Source organism: Castor canadensis, chromosome 4, assembly GCF_047511655.1.
Source record: "Castor canadensis chromosome 4, mCasCan1.hap1v2, whole genome shotgun sequence".
Taxonomy (NCBI): Eukaryota; Metazoa; Chordata; class Mammalia; order Rodentia; family Castoridae; genus Castor; species Castor canadensis.
In genome coordinates, this window is record NC_133389.1 from 119637084 (window position 1) to 119659522 (window position 22439).

General features: G+C 34.5%; 1 protein-coding gene across 4 annotated transcripts in view; it reads left to right on the forward strand.

Annotated features, from left to right (window-relative positions):
- Csrnp3 (cysteine and serine rich nuclear protein 3) overlaps positions 1–22439 on the forward strand; it is a 168373-nt gene that overhangs the window by 63914 nt on the left and 82020 nt on the right. The window contains exons 1-2 of one of the 4 annotated variants that reach the window (XM_074071004.1): positions 19980–20325; positions 21745–22088. The exons of 1 other annotated variant lie outside the window; for it this stretch is intronic. In XM_074071004.1, the coding sequence (XP_073927105.1) occupies positions 22079–22088 (10 nt within the window). In that variant the 5' untranslated portion in view covers positions 19980–20325; positions 21745–22078. Of the gene's footprint in view, positions 1–19979; positions 20326–20934; positions 22089–22439 lie in introns of those variants that run through there. 2 more of the 4 variants (XM_020184535.2, XM_020184533.2) reach the window with 2 other exon arrangements.

Consider the following 22439-nt stretch of genomic DNA (forward strand, 5'->3'; position numbering starts at 1 on the left):
TTTTCCTTCACCCATTATCCAGAAAATTGTTTTGACTGTACCATTTTATTAAGAATGAACCAGCCAGGCGCTGGTGGCTCACACCTGTAATCCTAGCTACTCAGGGGACAGAGATCAGGAGGATCACAGTTAGAAGCCAGTCTGGGCAAATAGTTCAGGAGACCCAGTCTCCAAAAAAAAAAAAATTATAAAAAAAGGCTGGTGCTGGTGGAACTCATGGTGCTCAAGTGTAAGCCATGAGTTCAAGTCCCAAAACCACATACACACACACACAAAAAGATTCAACCACTTTTTACAACCATGTGATCCAAGTTTCTTTTATCTGGATTATTGTGATTGTTTCACAAGTGGTTCTTTCTTCTGTACTTGCTTTCCTGCAGTGCATTTTCTTGCAGCCAGAGTTGTCTTTACTCTTCCACTCAATATTCTCCCATGACTGTCTGACTTATAGTAAAAGTCAGGCTTCTTACAATGGACTACAGATGATAGCACTGTCTGCTGCTCATTCCTTTCCTATTACATGGCCCACATCTCTGATCTCATCTCACTTGCTCACTTTTCTACAATATTCTGTCCTCCTCCTTCAAGGAATTACTTGAAAATGCCAGATCTTTTGCATCTGGTGTTTCTTCTTCCTGAAATTCTCTTCACCCCGTATATTCTCATGGCCCACTTGCTCACCTCCTTCAGGGCTTGGCTTAAATATCACTGCTCCGTGAGATGTTACCCAATCATTCTATTTAAAATTTGCCAACCACTTCCTGCATCGCAACACTCTACTCCCTATGCCTGAAATTAGCCCTATATGGTGTACTATGTATCATAGGGTTTTTGTTTTCTTCCATATTTGTTTTCTTTATTCCTTCCTTTTCCCTCTTTGATTAGAATGAAAGCTTAAAGAATTCAAGAGACACAGTATGTTGTCAATTAATACTTTTTTTCATGAATAAACTAAGATTTTTATTTATAGACAAGGAGATAGGCTTAGAAAATATAATCCCAAAACCACACAGCAAGTAACTGTGCTACTTGTAATGGAACATGGGCAGTCTGTCTCGTATGGCATCTTTTCTCAGAGCTTTCTCTTCCAGAGGCTTCTACATGGCATATCAAGTACTCTTACCTAGGCCTGTTTGCCTGATACTGGACTAAAACTGAAGAGCCAGTGATGCACTACACTTTGATTACTCCTTAATGGTGCAACTGGGATGGTGGCAGAGAGGAGGAGTACTTTTGGTAGAATTTTGTAAATATAATGGAAACAATGAGGGAAGGCTCCTAACTCAGTTTCATAAATTCAGAAGAGGCAGCATCTTAATAGGGGAATAGGTATTATTCAGATAAAGAAGAAAGATTTTTTTAGGTGATAAGAATAGCACATGCAATGTCATGAAGGTATACAGTTGGATTTGTGTTCAGTGCCCTATAACTCATGAATAAGTAACAACACAGGATTTGATAAAAGATTAGACTGAGGCAGGAAGTAGAGTCCAGATGGTAGAAGTATGTACAGCCATGCTAAGCATCCTAATAATGAATCATTCAGGACTTAAACAGGATAGCTTTTTGGTTTACGTTAGTGTTTTAAATTGTCCACCGGGAACAATGTGAAGAGGGAGATTGTAACAAGATCAGTGGTGTAGTACAGTTAGATGGAAAAGTCAGACAGCACAGCACTAGTAGGGATGCCTGTTGGAAGTGCAGAACTGAGAAACATTTAGAATAGTCGGTGATGATGAGTAAATAAGTAGAACTAAGGTAGTCAGGAAAGCATTGAGAGTGATTTCAAGTTTCTTGGGTTCAGCAAGAACAGGGGTATTCTTTTATATTGTTTTTAGATTTATTCATATGTGTATACATTGTTTGGGCCACCTTTCCCTCCTTCCTCCTCTCTCCTGCCCCCCTTATTTCCTCCCCCTGTCCCGTCTCCCCTCACTTCCAGTCAGAATCTGTTCTGCCCTCTTATTGTTGAATTTTGTTGAAGACAAAACATAAGAGACAATAAGAAAGACATAGCATTTTTGCTAGTATGAGACAAAGATAGCTATACAGAGAGATTCTTAGCATTGCTTCACATTGGATCATCTCTACCAGACCTCTTCACTACTTCCTGGTCACCTTTCCATAGTGGCCTATGCCAGTTTAAGATTTCTATATTCTCTCCTATACAGTGAGTACATCAACCACACTCAAGTTTTAGGTTTCCTTCTCTTTCCCTATTTCTCCCATGCACATTCTCCCCTTAGTGTGTGACCCATGTCCAATAATATTTCTGCATTCGTTTTAGGGCTGTAATCTGGATATGAGGGCACATATGATTTTTGGCCTTCTGAGCCTGGCTAACTTTGCTTAAAATTATGTTCTCCAGTTCCATCCATTTACTTGTGAATGACAAAATTTCATTCTTCTTTGTGGCTGAATAAAATTTCAATGTGTATAAATACCACATTTTCTTAATCTATTTATTCATCAGTAGTGGGGCATCTTGGCTGTTTCTATAACTTGGCTACTGTGAATAGTGCAATACACATGGGTATCTAGGTGCCTTTGTAATAACCTGAGTTGCATTCCTTTGGGTATATCCCTAGGAGTGGTGTTGCTGGATCATATGGCAGATCTATGTTTAGTTTTTTAAGAAGCCTCCATATTATTTTCCAAAGTGGTTGTACTAGCTTACATTCCCACCATTGAGGGTTCCTTTTTCCCTTCAGCCTAGCCAACATTTGTTGTTCGTGGTGTTCTTGATGATAGCTATTCTAATAGGAGTGAGGTGGAATCTTAGTGTGGTTTTGATTTGCATTTCCTTTATGGCCAGAGATGGTAGCATTTTTTCCATGTGTTTTTGGCCATTTGGACTTCTTCCTTTGAGAAAGTTCTGTTTAGTTCAGTTGCCCACTTATTTATTGGCTCAGTAATTTTTGGGGAGTTTAGTTTTTTGAGCTCCCTGAATGTTCTGCTTATCAGCCCTTTGATGCATATTCAACAAATATTTTCTCCTACTCTGTGGGTAGTCTGTTCAACTTAGAGACCATTTCATTTATTCTGCAGAAGCTTTTTAATTTCATTTATTCATCCTTTGTCTTAGTCTCTGGGCTGTTGAAGTTCTACTAAGGAAGTCTTTGCTTATACCTATTGCTTTCAGGGTATTCCCTGCTTTTTCCTGTACTAACTTAAAGGTTTCGGGTCTGATATTAAGGTCCTTAAAGCACTTTGAGTTGATACTAGTACAGGTGATAGGCATGGATGTAGTTTCAGTTTTCTGTAGCCAGATAGCCACATTTCCCAGCAACATTTGTTGAAGAGGCTGTCTATTCTCCATCACATGTTTTTGGCTCCTTTGTCAAAAATAAGGTGGGCATAGCTGTGTGGATTCAGATCCGGGTCCTCCATTCTGTTCCACTGGTCTTCATATCTATTTTTGTGCTAGTACCATGCTGTTTTTATTGCTTTGGCTCTGTAGAATAGTTTGAAGTTAGGTATTGTGATACCTCCAGCATTGCTCTTTTTGCTGAGTTTTGCCTTGGCTAGTATAGGGGTATTCTTGCTGGTCTAAGATATGGGACTTTGGCAAAGAGGCATATCTGGTGGGAATGACATAGGCTCACAGTTTGACACACTGACTTTGAGATGGCTAAGGAAATTCAAAGTTGTTAAAACCAATCTGCAAGTCTAAAGAGATGTCCAAGCTAGAGTTGTAGACTCAGAAGTCATAACTAAATAAAAATGAAAGTCAGACCCTGGGTGTAGATCAGACTGCCAAGGAAAGAAAAGGAAACAGGAAGCAGTGAATTGAGAACACTTGGAAATTCCCAAGTCTGAGGTAGGATTGGAAGAGAGGTTTGGATGAAGAGGAACTTTCCATGACAACCAAGAATCACAAGTTGGAGTGACAGAAGAAAACTAGGAACATTTAATGAGAATGATAGAAAGGGATGAAAAATGAAAAGAAAGTCTGTTCTGAAAACAAGAGTTTTAAAGGAATGGTCGGTACAGATTCTTTGAAGAATAAAAGAGAAATGAAAAAAAAAACACTGGACATAAAGAGGAGAGAATTGGAGTAGAGTTCAAGGTGGTAATAGAAGAGCTTTGTTTGTTTTCCTTTTCAAATGAGATGAGAGTTGTGATCTGGACACACAGATAGTCCACCAGCTGTTTATGGCTGGTACCATCTCAGATTGGCTGACCTATCTATTTTGATTAGCTAGAATCCAGAGTCACTGGTCATTGTTTAGAGTCATTGCTAAATGTGTTTCATATACATCTTAATGTAACTATAGACTAAAGGGAAGTAGAAGTGCTGAAGATATGGAAAAATGGCTATGTTTTATCACAAGGGTCAATCACTCAAACTATCGACATGGCACAATTTCACTTATCATGTGCTTTCATATGCCTTCCAACAAAATGAAAGATTTCATATTCTAAATGATTTAAAAAGAAAATGAAAAGAACATTTTATGACAAATTAAATTCTAATTTCAATGTATCTATGTAAAGATACACTAGAGCCCAGATGCATTCATTTATTTATATACATTTATATATTTGGATAATCTGCTTATATACCACTACTTTTTCATTACAACGGAGTTGAATAGTTTTGATAGCAACCATATAGCATGCACAAACCTAAAATATTTAGTATCTGACCTGCTGCAGAAAAAGCTCGTTGACCCCAGATTTATAGAACAATTTCTGCAAAGAGAGTAGGACAGCAGTTAGAGAGAGGGAGAAAATGGGATGGAGGGGAAATACAGGAGGATCAACCTTGAACGACAACAACAAAAAGGATACTTCATCCTATGAAACTAGAGAAAATGGTGACAGGATTGCACAAATGTAAACTGGTTTGTAGAAGACAGAAGAGGGCAATCCACCTCTCCCTGCCTCACTCTCTTAGTTAAATGTGTTGAACTGTCATTGATCATGTCATTCTAGAGGACAAAAACTGTGTCGTATTCATCTCTGTCTCCCCTGCAGCTTTCAGCACAGCGCCTTTCTTTCAGCCACACTCACTAAATATTTAATTGAATCCCAGGTGAAACTCTATTATGAGTACATTCCTAGAAACCTCTGCCCTTAGGGCCTTGCATTTAATTCTCTTACTATTTAGGCCCACATTTATTGAAGTTTGATGTTATGTTTAGAGATGTGAAGAAAATGGAAGCTGGCTTCTTATTTAGTTAATTTTCGGTTCACTAAATTGAGTCAATATGGTCAGAGAGAGTTAATATTCTTATTAAAATTGGCCATTTTCCCTATTTTTTTTAGACCTGAATAGCTCTATAAATCTATAAAGAGTTTGGGAATAAATACTACACAAATATCAGATATTAAGGGAAAAAATTTTAAAGGTACTGATAATGTCAAACAAAAATATGAACCATAAGATGAAATGTTAACTATGATGGAATAGAAAACTCAGTTACTTCATCTGGCCATTACAGTAGTGGATTGTAATATCTACAGTGTGAATGTAATATTCATGAGAATGGACTACTGTCATTGTTACTACTGTCTTACAACTGCCCATACAAACATATTGCCGACTGGGACCTTAAAAGTATTTAAATATATAATTGCTGCTGAAGAGTTATCTGAAAGGAGAACAGCCCACATGACCTGCTAGAGGAATACCTTGTATTATAACATATATGTTTTCAAAAAGACTTTACAGAAGTCACTGAGAAATTTTCTCTGCCTCTAAGGAGAATAATGTCTATATCATGTAAAATCAACATTCACATTTTTAAAATATTTTTTAGGAGAGAAGTCCATTATTCCATCATTTAGCAACAGGGCAATTTACAGATAAAATAATAAAAGTGTGAAATACAAACACACACACATATGTGCATGAAAATGCATATATTTACCCCAGTTGGCCAAATAATTAGAACTCTCTTATATTCACAAATATGAATATGTATGTATTCATATTCACCTGAAAGTACTAATGGTTTTACCTATTACTCAGTATATTGTGGATGTGAAAATTAATTTTGCAAGCACTCAGTTATCTAATGTTTCTCATTCCCCTAATAAATCTTTACATCTCCAAGGGAGTTATACATGTGATGACCTATAATGATATTCATCTTGGCATGATCATCCAAATCATTAATCTTCTAGTAGGCATAGAATGCTGAAAGGGATTCTCTAAAGTGACTGATGATAGTGGTATGGTTCCCAGTGACAGAGAATTTATGCATGCAACACATGGCATAATAGTAACCAGGCACATTTTCATACTCCAATGCCTTAGCCTGTGATCCACAAACTCATCTGTCTAATCTGCAGTATAGCATATACCTACAGTAAAATGGTGTCTCAGAGGTTGGAGAGAGAGGAGATAAGAGAGAGTATGTGTGGAGGGGGCCTGATTTGGAGAACAAAACAAAATATCTTGTCAGTCAGTTCATATGAGAATTGAAACGTGGGAGTTTTAAATTCTTTTTGTTTTCACTATATTTTAGCACATACAAAATTTTGGTTCTTTGTTGCTTTAACACTTGCTTCAATAAATCACCCTGGTACTAAATGAAAACAGAGTTTGGTCTGTAAAGGTGAGAGAAACAGCAATAAAAATATAACCTATCAACTGTGATCTTTACTGATGGAGATATACCTTTAAGATCACTATTTGTAAATGGTATTAAACCTCTTATAGATAAAGGCTAGAAGATATAGGAAAAATGGTCACTTTTTACTGAGTGTCTTATTTTTAGACTTTGTAACTGACAAATATTTAAATACATTAGACCAAGACAAATGTTAAAAAACAAACGAACCTGACTTTGTAAAATAAAATAAACATAATTTACCCTTAAGAACTTTCTCGAGCTCTGTTCCTCCTGACCTAACTGGAGGTGACTAGAGATGCAGAAAGGACAAAAGATAGACAAACATGCCTAAAGTTGGGGTCAGGTGTGCTGGGTGCTTGGATGGAGACACACAGCAGCCTCATTGCTTCTTTTCTCTATTATTTTCTTCTTTTACTTTGCTTCTTTTCTGTTATTCTTTAAAACCTTGTTTTTAAAGTCTTTCTTCTTCTTTTCTATTCTTTAAAGTCTCTTTCCTTAGACTTGCTCTATCCCATGTTTTCCTTAATCTCTCTTAAAGTCTTGGCCCTCAGACTTGCACTGTCCCATGTTTCCTCTAATCTCTAGCATAACTCCACAGCAGCAGCAGCAGCAGTCAGTTGCATCATTCATTGGCAGTCCCCACACAAGCCACCCTGGCAGTAGCTTCCACTTCTCACAAGCAGCCAACCAATCAATCCATCCTCCAATCAATCCTCCTTCAATCAATCCTCAGCGAGTCTTTTATATACAGTGGTAAACAAGAAGGTGGAGCAACAGTTCTCCAGGAGGGGCATGACATCATAACAGAAGAAACCTGTGTTCCTTAAGCAGGTGTGCTGCATTTTGCCTTTGCTCTCTTCTGTGGCTGGGGCCATGCCAAACTGAGCCTGTAGATCATTGAGCACAACTGTGCTTGTGTCAAGTTCTCATAGGCTTCTCATAATCCACTCCCCACAATTTACTAATGGACTATTCTTAGAAGGAATCCCAGAGTCATCCACAAGTAAAGAAAAGGGATGTGTGATAAAACTAATAGTCATGTCAATGAGGAAACTCAGCTTGTATTGCCAGCACTTATCTTTAGCACATTTAAATTTAAGAGGTGTAACTAAATCAAGATATCTGTAAGAACAAATAATATGTTAAATGTGTGTTTAAGTCCTCTTCCTACTCTTCTATTCACCCATATTTAAGGATAACATTGTATGCAATAATTTTTAAAACTAACAGCCCATTTTCTCCCTGATCCAAGGACAAAATGTTACAATTAGGCCTTATTACTTTTCTCTGGTGCTCACAAACTCTTTCATTATTTTACATGGAAATTTCCCCTAGCTAAATAGAATAATGGGCTTTAAAAAATATTTTTAAAAATGGAAATATCAATTTAAATAGTATAAATAAAGTCAACTCTAGAAGTAGAAGAAATTGCTCAGTGATTTCTGTGAAGGTATTTTGAATGAATCATGGTGCTGATAGTGAGAGAATTGGATAGCTATTATCCCTTGTTAACACTCACCTCTACCAACTCAATTGACAGGAAGGAAAGCAATAGAGTCATGAGGTGATTAAAGTAGTATCTAAAGCAAAGCTCAAAATATCCATGTGTAATTTTGTTAACTGCTTGACCACCCATGAAATGCAAGTCTGTATATATAGTTAACCAGACTTTTCTTGTTCTTGAATTTTACCTTCAAATCCCCTTCTTTAGTGATTTGTCTAATTTCTTAAGCTCTTTGCTTCACTAATGTTCACGACTGTGATTTGGCCCACTGAAACTTACTTTAGAGGAGCATAAAATGTTACTATTTTTATATTTAGTTATAGTTGTTCAATTTTACATTGGACGTTTAGGATTAGAAAACGTATCTTTAAATCCTATACAGTTGTCTCACATGTATTAGTTATTAAGAACTACCACCTATCGAATTCTGTACACAAATAAAATTTAAATTTCCTTTAGTTAATGAAAAGCCAGAATACTTGAATGACAAGAGCATTAGTCCAAACTAAGAAAGTGGCCACTTGAAATCTCTGTGCCTTACTTTTCCTTGTAAACCTGATAGAGTTTACAAGTGGCCCTCTGTCCTGCATTCCTACTTAAGGATGAGAAAATGTTCAAAAATTCTCAGGTGAAGATTCAAGTCCTTCAAAAGGTTGAATAAATTCAAGTTAGGAAACACAAATCACCTAAAAGTTCATATGAATTTGGGCTCATAAAGGGAGAATGGTTAAGGTATCTTTTTTTCTCCAAGGACAATTTCTTACTTTTCCATTTCAATAATAATTCTATGGTCCTGATATTTTATTAAAAAATCATTTCAATTTTGTCAATTTCTTCACTGTGTCAAAAACAGGGTGTTGATTTGGATTTTATTCTCTCTGCAAATATTGCAAAATTACATTTATTCACTTTTCTATGAATTTAATGCCAATGTTAATAAAGTTGTTGCCATTCAAGGCAAAAGAAATCTCTTTTGTCCAAGGAAATGTTCTACCTGAAAGCTGAAATTTTAATATATGCTACAATACACTTTGTTTTTGTGCCCAGGGATAAGAATAGGCAATAGATAGAGAAAAAATAGGAAGAATTTGTATTTTGTAAACTTCCCTCCCTTTTTTTTTCCTAGTATGTCTCTTGTAGGTTTGGTTGGGAGTAGGAGTTCTCATTACTAATCAGTCTCAGTAAGTATTTCTTATGTTAAATTCCAGTGAAATTAAAGTCCAGTGAAATTAATTCTGAATCTAAATAAATAGGTCTTATACATATAACAGTATCTAGCACATGAACAATTTGGTCTCACATAGTTTTATTTAATACATGTCATAAATTGACAGGAAGCTTCTGTTGATAGAAATACTATTCTTGGAGTGACTTACATATGGGCAGATGTGTTGATCCAAAATATGGAAATATTTGTAAAGCTCCATAAGAAAAACTTGAACACCCCTTGATGTGTTTGTGTCCCTACTTAAATAGAAATCTACCAGTGACTCCAAAGACATTGTAAAATAGCTATGTATGTGTGTGACAAAAATCACTTGGACTGCTCTTGGTTATGGGAACAAGTTGAAACATACCCTTTCTGTATTTGAAAGAAAAGAAGAGAAGGAAAAAAAAGGTGTTGACAGTGGTGATGTAATGATGATTGGCACTTGAGGAAAAGCACCTCCCCCCCAAAAAAAATTAAGGCTGAAAATGTGTTACCAGCTGTAGAACAGCTGCAAGAAGGGAAAAATTGCAAGACATCTTGTGTCATCTAGTTTTTGTAACCCTGTTGTTGGGGGAGAAGAAGTGTTTGCAATATCACTAGCTTTTCATCTGTTTTATTTACACAAGCTTAAGAAGTACAAACTGGAAGGCAGTGTCAAACAATAATTCTGTCCTCTGAGCAACCTGAATTTTATTAGCATTACCAAACATTCTGAAGATATGTGTCTGAAGGTTTGTATAAGCCTTATATCTGTTTCTAAAATTGCTTTCACAAGAACTTGTTCAATAGTTTTCAGTATCTGTAAAGGGAAAGGCACAAGGTAGGCTCCCAAGATGTAAATATGAATAAGGCAAAGCCTTTATGCTTGAGATCCCAGCTTGCTGATATCATTGTAGAAATGCACACACATTAATAAGTATAGTGTATAAAGGAAGAATTCAACTGATGGAGAGAAAAGAGTGTGAGAAATCAGAGGCACATCTTACAGTTACTACTGTGCTGTCTTTTGCCTTTCAAGCACTCTCCAAGCATAAGGGAGACTTGGTAGGAAGATACTAATTTTTTTCCCAATTAGATGCTTTCACCTTAGGTCTTCTCTGCTTTTTCAACTGTTAAAATTTTAACTGAAATTACAAAATGCCCAGCTGTAGATTTTTCCAAATTTTCAAGATTGTCCTCCAATTTAAACAAGTGCCATATCCCTTCATATTTCTTTGCTTGTTGTTTTTGTTTGTTTGTTTTTTTTGAAAATACAGTTTCTTTCCACCAATGGCAAGTAAAACATAAACTGATTTATCATCACGTTGGATTGGTAGCTGAGTCAGTGGTGTTACTGACACCTTAACGAGCCACTTCCAGTTATCCCTTCTGGTCCTTCACCAATTGAGGAAGGAGTAAGAGAAGATATGTAAACTGTAGCAAATTTAGAAAAATAGCCTAGTATATGGTTACTGGAAGAAAATGTTGAAGCAATTGATGTTCATTAATCAAAAGTAATCAGGTCTTTAGGGAGCCTGATAGACAGGAAGACATAAAGCTTCAAATGCAACCTGAGGGTAGACTATTGGAGGCAGAGATTAATTTACCTGATAACTAAAAGGTTAGACTTACAGCAGCTAAAATTGTTTAAATAGCATTCTTACTTCTAAATGCTTTTCTTATTATTAAATTTAGTATAACTAATTCCAATCCAATTCTCATATTATTAAATTTTCCATGTATCAGTAACAGAAAACTTGGAATATATAGAAAAAGTCAAAGTAGAAAATTAAGATCCTTTATTGCCAAATTCTAAGATAACTTTTTATGATTTTAATTAGATTTATGTTTAATTTATGCTTATATATATTTAAAACATAGTCATCCCTCAGTGCTCATGAAGGATTGGCTCCATGACCTCACCATTGTATAACAAAATGTGTGGGAACCTTGCCCTTTACATAAAATGGTATAGTATCTGTATACAGTCTGCACATCTCCTACGTACTTTACATCACTTCTTATAATAATATATTGTAATAATATTATAGTATTTTTACAATAATATAATTGTATAATATCTAATATAAATGCAATGAAAATAGTATTTAGAGAATAATTATAAGAAAAAAGTCTATACATGTTAGTGCCAGTGTAACTGTTTGTTCAAAATATTTTCTATATATGTATATTTGAATTCATAAATATTGAATCCATGGGTTCTGAGTGCCTATTATATTGAAATTATAGTGTGTATATTGTTTTATATTCACACATAATCCCTTAATTCTTTTTTCTCCCATGCATACTACTTATAATCTTATTTGTAATTTTTTTTCACTAATTCTTTAAAATAAATATTTTTGCTTTTGTATGGTTATGATTCTCATTTTAATGGTTGTCTGATATCCTAGCGCACTGACAAATAAAATTTGAATGTATTTAGGTGATTCAGGGCTCAGTCTTTCTGAGTCCCTCCTGTGCAGGTATTCTATGTTTCTACACTTTAATAAACTTCTTTTCTGCCTGCCTATGTGATTCTAATTTTTAACTATTATGAATGTGATTTCTAAAAGTATCCTTGTATTTTGAAAACTGTACTCTCCTGGCACCAGTGAGTCACACCTGTAATCCTAGCTACTCAGGAGGCAGAGATCAGGAGGATCACTGTTCGAAGTCAGCCCATGAAAATACGAATCCTATCTTGAAAAAACCCTTCACAAAAAAGGTCTGGTGGAGTGGCTCAAGGTGTAGGTCGTGAGTTCAAACCCCAGTACCACAAAACAACAACAAAACAAAACAAAACAAAACTGTACTGCTCTTTCAGTCTATTAAATCCTAAGTTTATTGCTGCCACTTAATTCCACAATTCAGGAGATATAGTGAATTAGAGTAATGTTTGTAACTATAAGCTGCCTATAGGCCAGAGACAGAGTGTATAAATATAATGTAACAAATGCATGTGGACAACTTTGAAGTCACCTCATGGTGTGTGGCTGTGAAACAGTAGCAGTTACAATGCCCAGTTTTGTCTCAGCTATCATGATTGCATGTTTCTTAGATAATCATCAGTAATTAGAGGCAAAAATCTAAATCATGTACAAACACTAGTAATTGCTATAGTATCCATGGTTGTCAGCTAAAGTTATCAAAATGTTCCAAAAAATACTTGAAATATCAAATTATTCCAAAAAATATGTTTAGACCTCACTCTTCTTAATCCCACGTGGCTGGCTATTCACACAAATTTTTATCACGTCTAGATAGTTTTTTAAGACTGTGATAAAAATTACAGTTTGTTTATAGGACTAATTGCTTTTCTTCAATATCGTATTAGTGGCGTATTGGTGTTCTAAATTAATGCAGGCATGAAACGATTATCCTTTAGTCAGATTTCTTGCATTAAATAGCCAGACCTTCTAATATTAAGGAATAGACATGCTCCTTTTACATATGATAACATATGTACGTAACAGTCATAACCAGGGATAATAAGACTATAATTTCCTTCCTTCCACAAATAAAACCATGATCAAACATGCTTGGGTCATGGTTTCATATAATGGTGCTCTTTGATAAAAATAGACGTGAATAATGAATACTAAACAGGAACCTGACTGTATGAACAAAAGAGAAAATGCATGCTTCATATCAAAGAAGCTTGCCACTAGCATTCGTAGCAAGCAGTGGAATTAAGCTCATTAAATCATTTGCCTAAAGGAGAAATTAATTTATTTCTTGTATTTATTCATGTTATATGATTAGTATAGGGCATGGAGTTGGATTTCTTGATCAGGAGCATGATTTCAATTGGCATAAAACAGTTTTATGTTTCCTTACGTAAACATCACAGCTTAGTTCAATTGATAGCACTCCAGATTTGAAGTGGTGTGAAAAACTTCAGCCACTCTGTTCTTTCTTCATCTTTGTGTAATTAAGAGAAATTCTATACCCTTTAAAAGTTAGCTGTGATGATGCCAGGTGTGGCAGTGCATGCCTGAAACCTTAGCCTTAGGGAGTATGGAGTAGGAGGATCTGAGTATGAGGCCTGTGTGAGCTACACAGTGACTTATAGACTGGACTATATAGTGAGACCCTGTTTACAACAAAGCAAAAGAAAACACCAACCAAACAAAAAGTTAGCTGTGATAAAGATAACTTATATCTGAGTAATGGATCTTGTCTTCAGCTCTTCTACCAGGCACTGAGAACTGAAAAGCCAAGGTGATATCTTTGTATCCTTGGAAACAGATGTTCTTCCTGGTGCACGGAAGGCATTCTAGTTTAGAGTTGACTGGATCATATTTACTTAATGGTGTCATCATCCATTCTGTCTTCTAAATTAAAATCCTGGATTCAGATGGGTCCTTCCTCAATCTAAGTATCTATTGATCTGCTCTTTTCTCAACATCTTTCTTTTCTGTCCCAGGGCTGCAACTGTCTTCATTCAAAGAGTTATAAGTTTTTCTGAGCTATGATAATGGCCATCCAGACTCCCTCTTCAAGTCCTTGTTTGCATCACCATGTCTCAGAATCTGTATGTATTCTAGCCTTTTGTCTAGAATGTTCTTTGCTTTTTCCAAAAAAAACTCTTACTCTTGTCCACTGTACACAGGTATGGAATTATCACAATGAAATCCCCTCATATTATTAATGTATACTAATCCAAAAAATAAAATAAAATTTAAAAAAGGACTCTAATTCCTTCCTTAAGATTTATTTCCCGTATCACCTAGTCCATTGTGACTACTTTGGAGTCACACTGGGTTAAACCCACACCACTTGGGCTGGGGATGTAGCTCAGTGGTTTAGTGTTTGCTTACCACACATGAGGCCCTGGGTTCAATCCCTAGTACCACAAAAATAAATAAATGAAAAAAAAAGAAGGAAGGAAGGAAAGAAAGACGAAGAAAGGAAAGAAGAAAAGGTAGCAAAACTACACTTCTGGGTTTGAACTCTCACTGTCACTGGGAAAGCAACTTAACTAGTTTGAATTTCAGTTATCTTGTCTCTAAAAAAGAGATAGTTAAAAAGAAACAAAGCAAAAACAAAAGCATAAACAAAAAAACATACCTCTTAGACTTGTTTTGATGGTTAGAAGAGTTAATTATTACTGTAAAGCATTTTGGTCTTAGTAAGTGCTTGACAATTGTTAGCTATTTTTAGATAATCTTGTCCACTCCTGTCTTTATGGTTTTAAGTATTGTTCAATTATAGAATTTTTTTCACTGTGCCCTTTTTATGACTATCTATATCTATATCTATATCTATATTGCCTCTAAATGGAAAGTCATTTAGCTCACAGCCTATACTATTCATCTACTAACATGCCAAAACAACAAATCGAGTTCTGAGAAGTAGTACTTAGTGAATGTAAACTGAATGCAATCTTTGTGCACATGTGTAGGAGTGTATATATTAATGAAAAATAATAATAGAAAGCTGTTTCAACGTGTATTCATTATGCAAATCAAATTATTTTTATTGTACTAGCCAAGTATTTGTGGATTTGTATTGGTGAAGTAAAAAAAAATTTTTTTTAAATACCCCTCTTTTTCTTATGTCTTGCCTTGAGAAGCAATTTTTTAGTCCTCTTAGTTATGGCATAACTGTTCCATTTACTTGGAAAGGTTATCAGTCCTATTACAATATTCTTTTAAAAAGTTGTTTGATTCACGTTTAATTTTAAGATGTTATTTTGCTCCGTATTTCACTTTGTTCCAAGTTATATATCTAATTCAGCATAAGAAGAAATCATATTTATCTTTGATCATCACTAAGAAATGTGTATCCTTTGTGTTTTCTCAGAGGAGGGCTGCTTCATTTACTCTTTTTTTCTGGATAAGTGCTGTTTTCTAATGTCTTTGTAGTGGTAGAGACTGGAGGGTGGGGGAAATCTGGACAGTTTCTTCTCTGGGTCACTTTGCATAAAGACTTCTTTGCCACCATGTTCAGATGATTTATATACATATTGTAGAGGCAGTAACAGCAATTATAGAGCCTTCCTACCATTTAACCTGCGTCTTTCTGCGTGGCCATTCACTGGCCGCTAAGTTAACATCTGCTGCTTTGATAGTCTAATATCCAAATAGAATGAAAAATCGCAAAGATAATACTCTAGTAGGCTTGCTTGCTTTGACAGTGGTGGCAGTATATGTATGCTGCAAGTGTCTGTGTTTTAAGTCTTAGTTTACACTATCCAAAATCATGTTTTTTTAAAAAATTTTTATAACTAGGACTTACTTCTTTTCCCTACATTCCTCCTCTAACTTAGGAATCAGTCACAAGGAAAAAAAAAGTAAATATTTTTCTCTGTGTACCCTATTCAAAGAAGATCCTGCTGTTTTACAGCCAATATTTCATATTAGGTATTTTTCACAATATTTGAAAGTTACAAATGAGGACAGTACATATCAAAATACTAGTGCAATTACTGTATCTAACAAAACTAGTTAACTAATACTCTCAAATTTCTAGCTCTAATTGGGTAAGCTGAGTCATTAAACAATTGACTATAAAATGAGATCAGAAGCCAGTTTATCAAATCTATATTTCATCTAACTTTATGATAGATTCCTTTCTCCTCTTTTCTCAGTCATTATTCTTTGTACAAGCCCCAACCATTTCTACCTATCTCCTCTTCATCATACCCCCTACTACTGGGCTAGTGCTCCACTAACTAGGCACTGCCAAAATTTTCTCCTTTATCATTGCTTTGACCATGTCTCTTTTGGTGCCCCTTGCTGACTTTACAAGGTCTTACATATCGTGAAAATTTCATCACAAAGAGTGAACAGTGGACTTTTTTGTTCTGCTTCAACTTCCCAACTCATTCCTAAATCTCTTGTCACCTAAATTTCAACTCATGGTTTGCAAAGCTCTTGCCTTTGTCTCTGCACACTCCCCAAAGTACCATTTTACAACTAGAATTCCCTTTTCCCAGAGTACTTATACATGGCATCTCCAGCATGGCATCCTTGAGGCATTCAACCCTCCTTCACAGTTGCTCAGGCACCCTGGTAAGAGTGTTTCTAGAAGCTCTAATGGAAGCCACAGGTTTCTCTGGACCTAGACTTATAGTGTCTAGAACACTTAGAGTGTTCACTTCTTGAACTTTTAATAGGTAAGCAAATCACTGAGGGCAGCTACAAATTAAGGAGAAAGAAATCAGACTCTAACTTTTGTTGTAAGAATAGCAAAGAATTTAAAACCATATTATATATGTTCTATATATATTACATGCATTTGAAATTTATATATAATATACATTTATATATTTATATATGTAATTGTTATCTTTTTGGATTATAAGATCCAAAAAGAGCTTGGAAAAATTTACAATAGGACATTTGATAAATGATATTAAATCACATCAATGATTTTTCTGATTTTAACATACAATATTGAAAATAAAGTAATTGCACTGATTTTACATAAACTGCATATTCAGTTTTTAAAATATTCAAACCTGAAAGAAAAGTCCCTGTGTAATCACCTTCCCATAACATGCTCAGCATTTTTCTTTTTCTTTTCTTTTTTAAGCTAGAGAGACTATGATCTTCTTGGAACAGTTTATATTTCATTTTTACATCCCTAGCAACCGCCTCAGAGCTTAGTACACAGTAACATCTCGATAAATGTTTGTTGACTAGAATTGAAGTAGACCTGACGTTGAGGTTGGCATGGGCAACTTATTAACTTCCCTGAGTGTGTGTGAAGGAGGATGAAATGCTGCCTGATCAAGGGTGAACCCAAGAAGAGGTACTGGCATAAGTACCAATTAATATGGCTTCAGAAAGCATCAGAGATGGTGTCAATACATTTTCCATCATGCAGTAGAATATTTAAGAAATCATCCATTTGTCATAAGTCTATACCTATATTACTACAGGAACTGGATAACAAACATTTTACATTACTTCTAAGAAGCTTTGTCTGTTTTGTAGGAAAAAGGGGACCAAACAAAGTGATTCTATGATGCCATTTTGCCTTTAGAGAAAAACAAAGCTAGTGGAAGAGTCAGTAGTGAGAGATGAAATATCTTTTCCAATTCACACCTTTGAATATGGTAAAATAAATTAAAACATTGTTTTAATCTTGGATGGGATTTGCTTCTTTAAGATATGATCTTGTATTCTCTCTGTCAATTTCAAATTTAAGAACTCTTGGCTGATGAAACTGTTATACAGTCAGAGGTACTGTTGTTCATTGTACACTGTGACAAAATCTGCTAAGATTCTCATGCCGTATTGCTGACAGAGAATTCCAAAGTTTTGACTGGAAAGATGTGCATAGTTTGTAATCTGTTTTAATCTTCAGGCAATTTTATGAGATTTCAAATTACTTCCTAAATATATTTTTATTTTTATGCATATATTAGAAAAAATCATCTCTTATTCCAAAAGTCCTATCTGCATACATTATTTGTCTGTGCTATTAAGATAATTCATTTATAATTTTTTAAACAATCATTAAAGTTTTATGTCATATCTTTTCTTCTTATCAACACTAATTGACAATGCTTGGTTGAAGCCAATTTAGGGAATTGAAGTATAAAAACATTAGTATATATTTCCATGGCATGCTTTCCAAAGACTTTTCCTGTTTCTGGTTTGCAGACCTGAAAACTAAGGTATTAGATGCTGCAATAACTCTCCAAGGTCATTTAAGCAATAAGAACCTGGAGAGATTATTACTATGTCATGATGCATTCTGCTTTGTTCTAGATGTTTCTAGCTCTAGCATCTCTACCCTTAAATATCTTTTTTCCACATTAAAGAATTTAGCATGCTCTTACATTTCCTGCATTGTTTCATAGGTACAGTCTTCCCATCAAAGACTTACCGTTGAGCTGGTAATTTGTTTTAGTTACTAGCTGTTTGTATATTAGTTGTATTTATTTATTATTCTTTTCATTGTTAAATTATTTCTTTGCTTACATATACACAAAATTCATACAAAAATGGATTCTTTTTTCCCAGTCTCCCACCTTTTGGCTCTCACCCCCACCACAAGAACTTGGAAATAACTTGGTTCTATGGTAATTCTTTCCTTCCATTTAGCAACCATTTTATTATACTGTTTTGAAGTGATGCAGTAAGAGAAAAATGGCTGCCTTTTGTTTATTTTCTTGCACATTAGCCTGATGACTTCAAAGATATTAACTAAAATGCATATATCTTTAAGAACCCAGAGGTACACTACAATCCGGGAACACTTTGTTTTCATTTTTTTCTTTTAATGCCCCAAGGTTTTGTAGCTTCAGTGTAACTCTTATGTACAGAGGAATGGTGGCATTTTCAATGTATTTCATTATTTCTCTCATGTTAAGAAAAGCCCACTAAGTTGGGACACATTCTAGATGAATGCTAGCCCTTCAAATTATATTAAAAATAAGATGTTCAATCATTTAAAGATTGAGTTACTTAACCACACTTGCTTATTCTGGACTAAAATTATTTTTAAAAATTTCAGTTGGCAAAAAAAGTTTACATTGCAATATTTTTTTCCAGGAAGCAATTCCTTATTGATTGAAAGGTTAAGTACATATGTGTATGTATTTATAAATATATGTATATCATATATATACATTCTTTTTAAGATGAATTACTGAATTATTTACAAGTGCCTTTAAATGCACTACACATATAAATGAGCAGAAAAATTATTGTCTGACCATTATTTATGGTCTTCTGACTTTTCATTCTGGCTTCTTTTTTGTACTTTGCATGTATTTGCCATAACATATTCACTGAAACAAGTAACAGCCTTTCAAATACCAATTCAATTTAGCCAGATAATTAAACACATAGTAAATAGATTTTTTTCACCAAATTTCAATAACTGAATATTTTTTTTTAATTTGTAAATCTATAATTCCCATTTTCCATTTTTGGAAATAATTTTAAATATTAAAAAATGTTTAGAAAGATAATGACTATACACAGACACAAACTCATATACGTATATTGTGTACATATTAATGTAATATGTATACAGCAGAAAATTCCTATAGATGGTGAGTAATCATCTCTGAAACTACTTGTTAGCCCTGAAATCAGATAAGGTAGATCATATGCTTTATTGAGGTGAACTGTCTTAAATAAGTTACTGCATTTTTAAGAATTAATATGAACCATTTGTCCTTTAGATCTTTAACTTGAAACCTTCATTGTTCTTTTAAGTCAGCTGTTCTAGGAACATGTCATCTTTTGAGAAGGTAAATTCATCATCTGCCTTATTTATATACATCAATGAAAAAGACCCACCTTCTCATCGACCTTATCAAAAAATTGGTATATCTCTTTATTCATATATAGTAGCTTTTAGTGATTGGGATTTTAATTGGAGATTTTAATAAGGTAAACAGCATTTATCCTTTCATTAAAAAAAAAACAAGAAAAAGAAATGCCAGCAATCAAAAGGTTAAAACATATTGTCCGATCATTCATTAGAGAAAGGGTCTTTAATAACATTTAGATAGCAGTACTTTCAGGAACATAGATAGGAAATGGCTTTTTGCAAGTTGCCCTTCCTTAAATTATTATCCAGCCTCTACTTAAAATAAAATCTAGTTAACTTTCTTGAATGCTGTTCAAATATTTTCTATAATAATAAAAGTCTTGTGTAGGGATTTTCCTAAATTGTGCTACATTAATGACTTAGAACAGCTTCCTAATCTGTTATTTCTTCCTCCTAGTAGACCTCAGCTGATAAAAATATCCATAGACACAGTGAAGTCAGTGGCACGCCTGGCTTTCTCAGACAAAACTCCATGTGATCACATATAGGCAGCCTCAGTGAGGCTGATGCCGTGCAGCAAGCAGTAGGTAATGAGTCTTTGTGCAGAGTGCAGCTCTTGTCGCTGAACAATAAAGCATATGGTACCAGCAATAAAACACAGGGCTGGGAAATTTAAGAAGATTCCACTGAACCAGGAAGAATGGTGCCTTCCGCGATGCTGACACATATTATAAAATGAGAATCAATTTATTTTGGATTTTAATGAATAAAGAGTGCAAGGACTAAGACTACAGCTATTTAAACAGGTCGGTGATATTATAAATTCCTCCAACACTTCCTTGTATTTGATTGAATGTAAATTAGGATGGGATGATATGTGTTTTGCTTTAGACAAAAACTTTGCAAGATATTTGTAGTATGTAATGTGAAGGATGCACTTTGATTGACCCAACATGATTAAATTTTTGATGTAGTCGGATATAACTGGGAAGTGTTGATATCCTTATATTAAACTGAAAAGTTATTTATTCTGTTTAGAAATTTATAGGTAAGAAAAAAATTCATCTAGTAATTTCTAATCTTTGTATTGCTGAAATAATATAAAGTTGAACATTATGAAAAGCTCAAATAGAAAAGCTTCATTTTTTACTATTAAAAATTCTTTATTGTATTAGTTTATGTGTCATATAAATTAGAAGGTAAGTCATTAAGAATTTATTGACGTTTTTAATATATTGCAAGGTTTAAAATAATTATTTAAATTAAAAAATTGAAACAGTAAAATTTTGAAATAATGTTACCTGCTAAAATATGTTTTATACTTTAGTGATATAGACCTATATTGATTTGTGTTTTTTATTTTCTTTGTTTCTTTTCACAATGAAAAAGATTCACAATGAAAAAGCCATTTATACTATAGATATTTTTGATCCACAAATGGAGAAAACATTAGCTTAATTTTAAAAAACAGGAATAGATTAATTATGTGCTGGTGCATATTTCCACTAATTCACCGTTTCCAAAAAGAGAATGTATGCTTTCTTGAATATTTATAAAATGCGTACACACATGACCTTTATCTAGAAAATAACTGCTCTGGTTTGTAAGCAATAGAGAAGTTTATGCTTCAAACAGAGTGATTGCTGTGTGTAAGAAATCAAGGCAAGAGAGAACCGTAGCAAATAATAGCACAGCACTGAACATCTTTGCCCGAAGACGGACAAGCATTGCTGTGCTATGAATCTTTAGATTTAAATACATTGTTTAACTTTGCTCCACATTTTTACTGCTGCATTGTTTTAAGGGCATCTTGGGACCTAAATTCTTCACAATTAATTTTTGGACATCATTTAGGATGATGGTCCCTAAAGCACTTGGGCACATTTAACATTTTACAGAATTACTATAGTGACTTCATATGTTTGTATAGTGCCTAATATAAATTTATGCCTGTAAGATGCTATTTAAACCAACACAACAAAAAGAAATACTCCACATAGCTGATTTAATGTGCAATACATTTTTTAAAAAGGGTTATGTCTACAAAGCAAGAGAAGTTAATGACAATTTTAAATTGACCTTCCACATTTATTTAAATGAAGTATTTGACTATTTGAGTTTCCTTGGTTACCACAGTCACTACAGACAGCTTCTTATGGTGGGGAGATGGTAAGCCTGAGAACAGGACTTTAAAACAAATGCTAAAATCATTTATTCATTAACAGACAGAGGAAGTGTAATGTTGACAGCCCTGTGGAGCCCATGCCCACTCCCCGTGGCGGTGCAGGTACCCTGGCAGAACCACAGTTCACAATTCCTTACCCTGCTGGAGCACTGCCTGGGCCTTTATGCAAATGAGATCAGCGTCCAGGCTTTGACTGCAGAAGCAGGAGGAGGGCAGAAGAGAGTTCAAAGGTTACTGAGCTGGTGGAAAGCTGGATCAGTTGCCTGAAAAAATGTACACTGGGCTTCTGCAGCAGTGTTTTGCAGCAGTTAAATGAAATGTACCTTATTTCTGAAAGTGAAGATTTTACAGCACGTGTGCCGTAGTCATTCAAAATGCAAGCAGGTATGGTGACATTTTGTGATGCTTCTGATTTTGTTTCTATTAAAGACACTGATGGGGATTGGCTATTTAAATTCATTGTGGCAACTGGCAAAGTGTGCCTTGTTTTCTGGCGCCTCTTAACTGGTTTACTTATTTACTTTTTTATTTTTCTGAATGTTTTCTCTTTGAAATGGTTTTTTTTTGTTCTGGTGAAATAATTTCGTGTGAGAAAAAATTGGGTTTGGGCTTTTAAATAATTCCATCTTTAGGGTAAGGTTTTGATTATGGAAGCTATCTAAGTTGAAACATCTTGATAAATGTAAAGACTTACTACTTTTATTAGATATTCACATTTAAAAATGTTTTAGATAA